Here is a 12,376-nt window from a genome sequence, read left to right as displayed (position 1 = left end):
TTTCTTCTCAAGATGAAAATTTCTTTATTTTTTTCTGATTTTAATGGTAATATATACTTACTGTAATAATGTTGAAAATATGAAATTATATAAAATATAAAATGAACTATTATATCATTATATAGGGATAAACTTTGTTACTATTTTTTAATGTAATCCTCCAGACTTTATTTTACAAAAATGGAGTTATAACCATTTCCTATGATTAAATAAGAACAAATAGGTGGACATTTTGCTCCTTTCCAGTTTGGGAGTACTATAAATACATCTACACATAGAATTTTAAATTTTAAAGAAATTTTTATTTAATTATCATAGAATTTTAGAGGTTAATTTTATTTAATATTTCAGACATTTAAAATGTAAGGAAAATTTTACAAATTATATAGAATCTTAGTTTTTTTTAATATTCTCTTTGCAGTCTTAACAATATTAGAGGCACAGTCTTTTTCTTGTTTATTAAAACTGAATCTTGTTTGTCATTTAGATGCCACCTGGAACAGCAAGACTGGGCTCTCGTGGTGGTCCCATAGGGACAGTAGGAGTTCTGTCCTCTCAAATCAGAGTTGCTGATCGTCCTGTGACACAACAAGGTTTGAGTGGAATGAAAACTGGGATGAAAGGTATCTATTTTAAGAAGATGAGTATATTTTGTACAAGTATTACAGTATCATATTACTAAATCAGAATTGTAGACTGAAAGAGGCTATTTTACTCAATTCTTATTCCTTGATTCACAAAATTGTAAGGGTTAAATAAAAGAATGAATGTGAAAATTCATTGTGAACTAGGGAGTTATATACATATATTAGCTATTTTAATCTTCATTTTTCTTAACATAAAAGTTTGCTATAACTTTTCCTAAAATGAAGTATAGTTGATTTACAATGTCATCTTAATTTCAGGTGTACAGCATAGTGATTCAGTTATATATACATATATATGTATATATATACTCCTTTTCAGATTCTTTTCCCTTATAGGTTTTTACAAAATATTAAGTATAGTTTCTTGTGCTATACAGTAGGTTCTTGTTGGTAAACTTTGCTATAACTTGAAGAAATTTGAAATAATTTGAAGAAAAGAAAAGCTCAGGAATAAAAATTGGATTTCTAGTACTATATAGAAATATTCTGAAATACTTTTTTTTTTTGGTTTCTATACCAAAATGACACTGGTAAGGTATTTGTGTATTTATGAGTAGTGAATCAAGAATTGTTACTTTTGGTAATAATATTCCATTATAATGCTTAAGTAAGGAAGTGAGGCTAACACATAGATTTATATACTACATCTCTCATTATGCCTCTCTGTGTTTAGAAAGGCATAATAATATTATATGTTATGATTCAGAAAGTTGGTCTATAATATATATATAATTCAAAGCATGGTGAACTGTTTTATAATGAGCTTTTTATTTTCTGTATTTGTGCAAATGAGTTATCAGGGATGATGATACTCTACTGGTACAAAATTAATTATAAGATGTCATACTACATTCTGTAATACAGTATATCATGCCTTTCAGGAGACTTAAATTTTTTTACTTGTATTATAATACCCTTAGCTCACTAAATATTAAAAACCAATTGATTACTGGACTTCCCTGGTGGTCCAGTGGTTAAGACTCCATGCTTACGATGCATGGGGTGTGGGTTCAATCCCTGGTTGGGGAGTAAGATCCTACAAGCTGTGTGGCGTGGCCAAAAGATGAGAAAAAAAAAACAATTGATTATTTAGAAATGCTTGCTTAATAATTATCAATACTGTGAAGGAAAATGAGTCAAAATTTTGTAGTTGTTTAGTCTTTAAAAATGTCTTCATAGAAGTGTTTATGTTTAATATTATTTAAAAACAAGGGTAGAAACATACTACAATTCTATAGAGAATTCATCAAATTTTATTACTGTGTTAATTTCTCCTTTAGAACAGGACCAGTATCATTTAAGATAGTAATTTTCTACTTCAAAGCGTTGTGCGAAAGAGTTCTGATTGTTACCATCATGCACCACTATCTGCTGTGACTTTTGCTCTTACCTGTTCCAGTTTCTCATTTCCCATTCTAGTGAGACATTCTCTCCCTCTTCTCGGCATAGACCTCAGTCAGTACTCCCTAGCTGTTTCTCTCATGCCTTGCAGGGCACTTTACCTCTCTCAAGGTTTGGGACATTTAACCTAGGAATACTTTTTTAGTCCTACTGAAATGTAAGATTATGTTTCTTTCTAAAAAGTCTCTGAAAAAATTATGTAAAATCATAATATCTTGCCTACATTGAGAAATTTGTAGTCTAAATCTGTGCTGTCCATTATGATAGCCAATAGCTATATGTGGCTATTTAAATTTAAATTAATTAAAATTAGGTAAAATAAAAATTCACTTCCCAGTAGCACCAGCCATATTTCAAGTGGTCAGTATTCCCATGCAGCTACTTTACTGCTATAAAATATTTCCATTGTTGCAGAAAGTTCTTTTGGTTAGCCCTGTTCTAGACCCCCTTAGACCCAGTTTCCATTCAGCCAACCTGACCTGTAGAATCCACTGTTTTTGTTTTTGTTTTTTTGAGTCCATTGTCCTGACACTCTTTGTGGTCTTAATTCAAGCTTCCATTATGTCATGATGCTAAGATATTAGTTCTCTTTTCTATTTCACTGCTTCTTCCTTATTTTCAGATTTACTGGGGTATTTGTGAGTACTATTAGAGAGCTGTTGAGTGTAATTCTGGTTGTGCTTTGGATTTGCTATTTTGATGGCATTTTCAAACTGAACACTAATACTTAAAAAAATGTTTTTTAGGTCCCCAGAGGCAAATTTTAGACAAATCTTATTATCTTGGGCTTCTTCGGTATGTTAAATACTTTTTTTCTATGCATGATCATGAAGTTTTAACTACGGTACTTATTAAGATAATTAGGTTGTAAAGCAATTATACTCCAATAAAGATAAAAAAAAGATAATTAGGTGTCTGTTAATTCCTAAGAATTTTGTCTTCTAACATCATTTTTGGTTAATTTGGCTGTAAATAGATGTCATCACAAAATGTGATACAGTTAGGCTGAGGTTTTAAATTTTATGTATTTGAATGTATGTGAACTATATATTTCAAGTTCACTGTTTTTCATTTAATAATAATCTTTTATGCTTCTTTCACTAGTTATTCTGAAATATATTATTCAAACATATATGAATAATATATTATTATGTATTAATGATATATGTATTAATGGTAAAATATATATGCTTATTTATAATAAGCATATATGTATTAATATATATGTATTAATGATAAAATATATATGCTTATTTATAATATATTTAGTACAGAGTTTTAAGTAGGTATGTATTTGGTCAGTTGCTATAAATGTGGCCTAATTTTAATTAATTCATAAGCTTTGTTATATATCTCTAAGTATGCAGCTCTAAATTAAGAACTCTTTTCTCTTTCTATACCTACCTTTTTCTCTGCTCAGGTGTCCTACTTTCTTATCTCCATTTTTCCATTACACTTTGTTTTCTTGTTGGCTCATCCTCTATATCTTCTTTCTCTCTGACTTGCATTCCATTTAATGCATCCTTGTATCGTGTCCTGAAAGCTCTGTTTTCTTTCTTAGTCCTTCTTAATTCTTTTGTTGTTCAATTACCTGAATCCTTTTGATTCTCAAACTGCAGAAGGCAATAGGAGAAGGGTAGGTTTTCTCCATCTGTCCTCAAAGTTGACATCAGTAAGAAAGATAGTGAGGCCATCAGTTGAATAGCATCTTTTGATATCCAGCCACTTTTTAATCAAAAGAAGGGAAGGTGATAGAGCTGTTTCTCATTGCATTGCCTCTCTTTTCCAGGATTTGTGCTTCTGTATTAAAAAATAGTTTTACCTATTTGTGTAGTTGACTGTAGAGCAGTGGTTCTCAGTTGGCAGTGATTTTGCCCCCCAAGGAACATTTGGCAATTTTTAGACACATTTTTAGTTGTCATAATTAGGTTTGGGGGGTGTGCCACTGGCATCCAGACCAGAGATGCTGTTAAACATCCTACAGTGCACAGAATACCACCCCCCTACGAAAGTATTATTCAAAGACCTAAAATGTCAATAGTGCTGCTCTTGAGAAACCCTGTCCTAGAGGGTAGCAGGAGCTGTAAGGGTGACAATTAGGTATCTACTTCTGTCTTAGATTGTACCAGTTTGCCCAGGTTTCCATACCAGTACTGTTTCATCTTTTTTAATGAATAGAGAACCTGTATCAGTTTATCAGTTGGGATATACCTCCTTAATCAAATAAGCCACTTAAATTGTTTTTCTTTTTTTAGTGAAATTTCACAAAACCATTTATATTATTGTTACACATTTATGAAAAGTTTGTTTTGTTTAACTAGAGAGACTGTTTTCTGGATTGGAAGTATTACTGACTTTTTAATTTCTTTTCACTTAGAAGTAAAATAAGTGAACTTACAACAGAAATCAATAAACTTCAGAAAGAAATAGAAATGTACAATCAAGAGAATTCAGTATATTTGTCATATGAAAAGAGGTGAGTAATTTTGCAGTTAAAGTATGCAAGATATGTTTTTATTATGAGTAACATTTAATGTAGTATGTATCAGGAGTTTAATACTGAATTTGTAGTTATACATAATATTCATAATGTTCATCTGCCTATTTCTGTATTTATGAGTGTTTTTATTTTATGTTTCCAGAGCTGAGACTTTAGCTGTTGAAATCAAAGAGTTTCAAGGACAACTAGCAGACTACAACATGGTATTTGTTCTTTTCTGAATTTCTTTTGAATATTTTCATTGTTTTTTACCAGTTTAAAAAATGTTATTTTAAATACCAAATAATACATGAATACATGCGTAGTGAGAAAGATTGAAACCATAGAAAGTGTAGATATTAAAGTTTCGCTTTGCTTTCTCCCTCCTTTCCCTCCGCAGAAATAATTTGGCTTAACAGATTGATAAGTATTCTTCAAGCCTTTAAAAAAAAAAAAAAAAAAGAATTTATCAATACTTAAAAATACAGAAACATGCACACATTTTTTCCCTAACAATGTTAAAATAATAATTTTTAAAGTAGATAAAATTTATTGGGTACTAGCAATGTCATTACTTTAAAAATGTTTTTGTCTTTCTATGGAGTGTTGTCATCATGAAATTTAAAAAATTTAATTACTTAGTCCACAAATTACCTTCATCAGTATGTTTCATTCAAAATACAGTGTTTGCCTTCTGTCAAAATAGAGTATCTAACATAAACATAGTTTTGCTTCCTATTGTGGACTTCCAGAAGATGCTTCCTAATGTGGATTTACAAAAGAAATGATCCCGTTGGCAGTGTTGATTACTGCCTCAATCTTTGGGGTAATCTTGGTCCCATGAAAATTTCTAGTGGCAAAATTTTCTTCCTTCCTAGTCTGTAGGTACTTTAGGCAGCAGTGGTCTCTGGACTTATTGAAAACTTTTATCTCACTTCTCCAACTAAAAAATAGTGTTACAGGGCTTCCCTGGTGGTTCAGTGGTTGAGAGTCTGCCTGCCGATGCAGGGGACATGGGTTCGTGACCCGTTCCGGGAAGATCCCACATGCCATGGAGCAGCTAGGCCCGTGAGCCATGGCTGCTGAGCCTGCGCGTCCGGAGCCTGTGCTCCGCAATGGGAGAGGCCACAACAGTGAGAGGCCTGCGTACCACAAAAAAAAAAAAAAAAAAAAAAATAGTGTTACACAAAATAAGAAACATGCCACCATAATGGTTAGGTAAATTATGATATACCTACTTGATATTGTTACATTGTACTCATAAACAAAATTTCTCTGATTATAGTATATTGTAATTTTCACATTTGTTGGACTTTATAATCCATAATATTCTGTAAATGATGTTCTGTTCTAAATATGAGAAAAATAGTTTTTTTGTTTGTTTGTTTTTGTTTTTGCGGTACACGGGCCTCTCACTGTTGTGGCCTCTCGCATTGCAGAGCACAGGCTCCGGACGTGCAGGCTCAGCGGCCATGGCTCACGGGTCCAGCCGCTCTGCAGCATGTGGGATCTTGCCGGAACGGGGCACTAACCCGCGTCCCCTGCATCGGCAGGCGGACTCTCAACCACTGCGCCACCAGGGAAGCCCAAAAAATAGTTTTTTATAAAATATAAAAAGACATTAGATGAAAGGGATTTTTAGTTGTACTAGAATGCATTAGGTAAGTTACTTAATATAAAAATATTAATAACGTGTGAAATATGCTATTTGTAGGTTTTTCTCTGATACAGAGAAAGCAGTTAGATATCTAACATATAGTAAGGTCTCAATAAATATTAGAGCTCATTAGCACTTACTATTCATACCACAAGTGAAAACGTGATATATACTAATTTATATTACATTAGGAAAGCTTAGTCTTTTAAAATCAATTACATCCAAATAGTTTGCTTTTAGAAGCCTCCTGTTCAGATTCTGGCTCTACAACTTGCTAAATTTCTGTATCTGCAAAATGTGGACAAAATATCTACTTCATAGAGTAATTGTGAAAATTAAGTGAAATAATACATCTAATAAGTTCAGAACAGGGTTTGGTACAAGGTAAATAGATAAATATGTTTGCTATTCCTGTCATTGCCTAACTCTTTGAAGTATGCTAACTAGTGTTCTGTTTGTGCCTTGCCCTGCTTTTTTTAAAATTTTTTTTTAATTTTTAGAAGACCAAGAAAATCATTTTACATTTACACTGGTGTAAATTTGTAAATCCGTTAACATTCCTCCCCCCTGAAAAGAAAAAGAAAAAGAGAGAGAGTGAGAGATCTTCCCCCAAATTTTGTCTTCTCAACATCCTTCTTTATAAGCTCAGACATCTTTTCAGAGCAGACAAAGCTCTTTGAGGTACGATCAGCAGGAAGAGTAGTTCATTACTGCCTACTTTTCCACCCTAAAGACGTAGTTTATTGATTGCCGTAATTCATAGTATATGCTTACTTAGATGGCTCAATATTTGTTTTTGTCTTAGAATGTAAAGTACTTGGAAGTATTAATACTTAAATGACTACTCATTAGTTGTAAGATTGAATACCTATATTATGGATTACAGAGAAAATTTATGAAGACTAATATAATATGGTTTTTTTGTACTTTTCTTTTTAGTTGGTAGATAAACTTAATACCAATACGGAAATGGAAGAAGTAATGAATGATTACAACATGGTAAGAAAATTTATAAGTATAAGCAATAGATCTACATTGCCTCCAAAACAAAGCATTTATATCTAGAAATAATTTGATAAAACCTTATGTACCTTGGAGATAGGTATTACTCTGATCCTAAATACTACTGTTATAGTTGAGTTCCTTTAGTTGCTCTTTTAAAATTTCTTCCTGTTGGTTGGCTCTCCCAAGTGGATGCTTCAGTGTCTTTCTGCAAGGCTGTGTTTAAACTGGTCTCTCACTAAGCATTAGTTAGGGAGTCCCGTCTACATATATATTATGTATATAATGTGCATAATATGTATTATGTATATAAATTAGTTTCTATATAAATTAGTATATATATATACTAATTGTATATAAATTAGTTTGTAATACTTCTGGTTTAATATTTGTGCAAATGGAGCTGAGTACTCAATGAAGAGTTTTATTAGAAAGGGAGAAAATGAATAGTTACCATATGATGCCAGACATAATACTACTTTTGATTAGTAAATGAGAATTTATGTTCAGTGGTCTTGGATTATTTGGTAGAAAACAGTAAAATGATAATTGCTAGCTTAATTGATTATAAACATTTGGAAGAAAATAACATACAACTTATAGCATAGTTTATAATTTATACAATCAAAGACTATTTTATAAAACCATAGGATTTATAAAATGACTTTTCTAAATTGGGATTCTATTAATAAAAGCAATGATAATGTAGTGAAATTATTCTTAGCTTTAAAACATAGGAGAATTCCTAATTTAAAAACTGTATTTTTAATGCCAAATGTAAAAAAGTAAAATCTTTGTGTTTTCTTAGTTTTTTGAGATGGGTCCAAATTCTAGGCTGAATATGCTCAGGTAGAGTCGACTAGGAGTACTCAGGTAAAATCCTAAATGATTTAAGAATACAACTTGCATTGGGTGTAAATTTAGCATATTACTAATCAACTATTGAACACTTAAAAAAATCTTGAAATTCTGTTTACATTAATGAAGTTTACATTAGATTACTTGACAGATCAGTAAACAATGAATATTTTTGGTGTGAGATTACAATGCCTGTGAAAAAGACCATTTATTTGTATTTGGTGTTTGTAGTGGTTTGTTAAATGAAGCATACTGTATTTTTTAAAACTTTGCCTGTGGTATTATGATTGTTATAATAATCTCTAATTGGTTCATAATCAGAACAACCTTTAAAGAGATAGTTTGGCCTAATGGTAATTTTTATCAATAACTTTTGTGTTAACTCTTTATTCAGCTTAAAGCTCAAAATGATCGAGAAACACAAAGTATGGATATTATATTTACTGAAAGACAAGCGTGAGTACACTCCATTTAGAAATCAAACAGATTTGTAAGTGACTTGTATAAGGTAGTTTAACTTCTTAGCCATTTATTTCTTTACAATTCTGTTAATTGGTTTTCCCTGATATATTTTTTATTTTAAAAAGTTGGATATTTGCAATACAAATTGTATTGTTTATGTATCTTATCTTCATTCAGAGAAATAAAATTTCTACGTCTTGGAGTTTAAAATCTAAGATGGATAAGAACATCTTCATCTCTACCATTTGCAATTTTAACTTGAGCTCTTTTTTAAAAAAGATTTGTTTATTATTTATTTATTTATTCATTTTTGGCTGCGTCGGGTCTTTTTTTTTTAACATCTTTATTGGAGTATAATTGCTTTACAATGGTGTGTTAGTTTCTGCTTTATAACAAAGTGAATCAGCTATACATATACATATATCCCGATATCTCCTCCCTCTTGCGTCTCCCTCCCACACTCCCTATCCCACCCCTCTAGGTGGTCACAAAGCACTGAGCTGATCTCCCTGTGCTATGTGGCAGCTTCCCACTAGCTATCTATTTTACATTTGTTAGTGTATATAAGTCCATGCCACTCTCTCACTTCGTCCCAGCTTAATGCGTCGGGTCTTAGTTGCGGCACACGGGATCTTTGTTGAGGCATGCAGGATCTTTCATTGCGGCATGCAGGCTCTTCATTGTGGTGCACAGGCTTCTCTCTAGTTGTGGCATGCAGATTCCAGAGCACGTGGGCTCTCTAGTTTGAGGCACGTGGGCTCAGTAGTTGTGGCACGCAGGCTTAGTTGCCCCGCAGCATGTGGGATCTTAGTTCCCCGACCAGGGATCTAACCCAACCCCCCTGCATTATAAGATGGATTCTTTACCACCGGACCACCAGGGAAGTCCCTAACCTGAGCTTTTTAACTAATTCGAATTATGAGATTTAAGCCCCAGTCTAATGAAATGCACATTATTATTCAGTGGGCTATTTATGTTATTTCATTGTTCAATTATTAATTGATAATTAGTTGTTATATTAGTAATCTAATCATAGATGTAGATTATTTGTGCATCTTTATATATAACCTGGTTAAAGACCAAATACCAAGTAACTTTGAGTTTCGTTATAAGGTAAACGTGGCAGTGACAGTAATGACTACAAAGATAATAAATGGGTGTAGTGTAGTTATCTTAGCCCATTTGGGCTGCTATAACAAAGTACCATAGACTTGGTTACTTATAAACAACAGGAATTTATTGCTCACAGTTCTGGAGGCTGGGAAGTCCAAGATCAAGGCACCAGTATAGTCCTATTCTGGTGAAGGCCCTCTTACTGGTTCATACCTAGCACCTTATCAAGGTATCATCACATGGTGGAAGGGGCTATGGAGGTTTGTGGGATCTCTTTTTTTTTTTTTTTTTTTCAGTACGCGGGCCTCTCACGGTTGTGGCCTCTCCCGTTGCGGAGCACAGGCTCCGGACGCGCAGGCTCAGTGACCATGGTTCACGGGCCCAGTCGCTCCGCGGCATGTGGGATCTTCCCAGACCGGGGTGCGAACCCGTGTCCCCTGCATCGGCAGGCGGACTCGCAACCACTGCGCCACCAGGGAAGCCCTGTGGGATCTCTTTTATAAGGGCCCTAATCCCATTCATGAGGACTCCACCCTTATGACCTAATCACCTCCCAAAGGCCCCAACCTGCTAATACCATTACCTTTGGTGGTTAGTATTTCAACATGTGAATTTTGGAGGGACACAAATATTCAGACAACAGCATTAGTTAACATAATTATTCTTTATTGACTTTTTGATCTTAATTACTGTCTAAAGCAGTGCAAACAGAAGATGAGCTATTTTGTACATACTAATACTGCACACATTTTGTTCCATAAACTTATCAATATCAATTTCCTTGAGAGCAAGGATAATAATTAACCAAAATTATGTAACATCAAACATACTGTCATATTACCTCTGCATGTACAGTAAATATTTGATGAAGAATAGGATTTTAAATATAAGGATGAACTATTTGAAAGATAGATGTAATTTTCTATTGATGAAAAACAAAGGAATCTCATTTTCCCCATCTATCATTTGATGCTACTGTAAAGTGCTATCTTTTTTTTTTTTGGCTACACTGGGTATTAGTTGTGGCATGCGGGATCTAGTTCCCTGACCAGGGATTGAACTCAGGCCCCCTACATTGGTAGCACGGAGTCTTAACCACTGGACCACCAGGGAAGTCCCTAAAGTGCTATCTTAAAAATTACAAATATACTGGAAGTCTCTTCCCTTTTACAAAGAAAATTCCATATTCGTGGTGACCAAGCACTTACTTGAAAACTTCCTTTTGTTGTTGTTCTGGTTTTAGACCATTTAGCAGATATTTATCATTTACTACATATAAAATACTTTCCTAGGTACCTAAAGAATAAGAAATAATAAGCTATACCCTGTTGAGGACCTTATATAGTTTAGAACATTTAGGTCCTCATTTATTTCATCATTTATCTGAAAAGTTATATGATACCCAGGTCAGATTTATAAATATTATATGTACATGTTTTATAGATATTTTATCCAAAAAAATAACTCCCAGATTATAAATTTAAGAATTTCATAGGTTTTTTTGTCTATTTGGTTCATTTGATTAAGGAAAATGTTCTTAAAATAAGGTACTTTGTCCTGAAAATGTCAGCAGTTTCAAAACTTAATATCTGTAGTTTGTAACTAAGGCTGAGTGAAATAGGTTCTACTGACCCTTTAAGAGGAAATTTAAATTAATAACAAGTTATTTTTATAAAGTTTATTTTTATATATCACAGGAGGATAGATTTATTTCATGTGTTAATCAGATAGCCAACATCTTAATAACACAAAACTTTACCTTGACTCTGTACATTCAAAGGGAGCAGGAAATGTCATACCTTGAGAAAGCAGGTATAAAAATCTTGTTCTTATTCTCTTCTCTTTTAGTACCACCATTTACTGTGGTATGAGACCATCTAGTTTATTATGGAACACCTATTTTTAATAAATTGGTTATAGTATGTAACCTCAATATGTTACTATGACACCTGTGGCTTTAATTCAGTTTCATGTGCCTGCTTGAACTAATGATTCTCTTCCAATTCTAATGTCTGCAGTTTTCTAGTTTGGTGTTAGCTAAAATCATTTATCCTTTAAAAATATATGAAATTATAATTTTAAACCCATTTATTTTTCTTTGTTTAGTCAGATATCTATTGAATACCCAATATTTAATTATAAGAGGTTTTTGAATGTAAGAGATGAAAGGTAGTTTTTGCTCATTCATAATTATATTTCATTTTACTACATTTCTCAAATATGAATATTTGCCTCAAATTAAGAAACGATATTTTGGTAAAATGATAGATTATTTAGAAAAAGATGCCTTATATTTTTAAAGTTATCTCACTCTTATAATTGAGATTGAAAACCATAACGTATAATTTACATTATCTGTTAGGAAATATTACTCTTAAAACATTTATATATTTTATTGAAAACATGTTCCTATAAATACAAATACGCATTACAAATGAGTCAGTTCTTTTATTTCACAGGGTATATCATCCAAAACAGTTTTTATTTTCCTCAGTAGACATTTGAACTGAATTTACTATTGATATAACCTTAAAAATGACTATTTTTAGGATATAATGTACATCTACATTATTTTTAGTCTCTTTTTTCTAAGAAATTATCAGGTATGTACATGTGTTAAAAACTTTATGTTACAGAGAAATTTGAACATACCCAAAAATTAAATAGTGTATTATACTCCTATGCACCCATCTCCATCAGCTTTTATCCAACCCTGCTCCATCCAGACCACTAGACACTGTTCCCTTCCCTGTATAA

At 32.5% G+C, this 12,376-nt stretch overlaps 1 protein-coding gene across 3 annotated transcripts in view; it reads left to right on the top strand.

Moving 5' to 3' along the window:
- IFT74 (intraflagellar transport 74) overlaps positions 1-12,376 on the top strand; it is a 96,312-nt gene that overhangs the window by 8,062 nt on the left and 75,874 nt on the right. For 2 of the 3 annotated variants that reach the window (XM_022551699.2, XM_089913119.1), the window contains 6 exons: positions 488-623; positions 2,795-2,843; positions 4,426-4,524; positions 4,691-4,751; positions 7,124-7,183; positions 8,439-8,500. In XM_022551699.2, the coding sequence (XP_022407407.1) occupies positions 488-623; positions 2,795-2,843; positions 4,426-4,524; positions 4,691-4,751; positions 7,124-7,183; positions 8,439-8,500 (467 nt within the window). Of the gene's footprint in view, positions 1-487; positions 624-2,794; positions 2,844-4,425; positions 4,525-4,690; positions 4,752-7,123; positions 7,184-8,438; positions 8,501-12,376 lie in introns of those variants that run through there. The other variant, XM_022551700.2, reaches the window with a different exon arrangement.

The sequence above is a fragment of the Delphinapterus leucas genome, chromosome 6 (genome assembly GCF_059928025.1).
Source record: "Delphinapterus leucas isolate spDelLeu-1000000601 "Yukka" chromosome 6, BTC_Dleu_Yukka2, whole genome shotgun sequence".
NCBI classification, from domain to species: Eukaryota; Metazoa; Chordata; class Mammalia; order Artiodactyla; family Monodontidae; genus Delphinapterus; species Delphinapterus leucas.
Note: the sequence above shows the minus strand (reverse complement) of the source record. Positions and strands in the feature narration are given on the sequence as shown.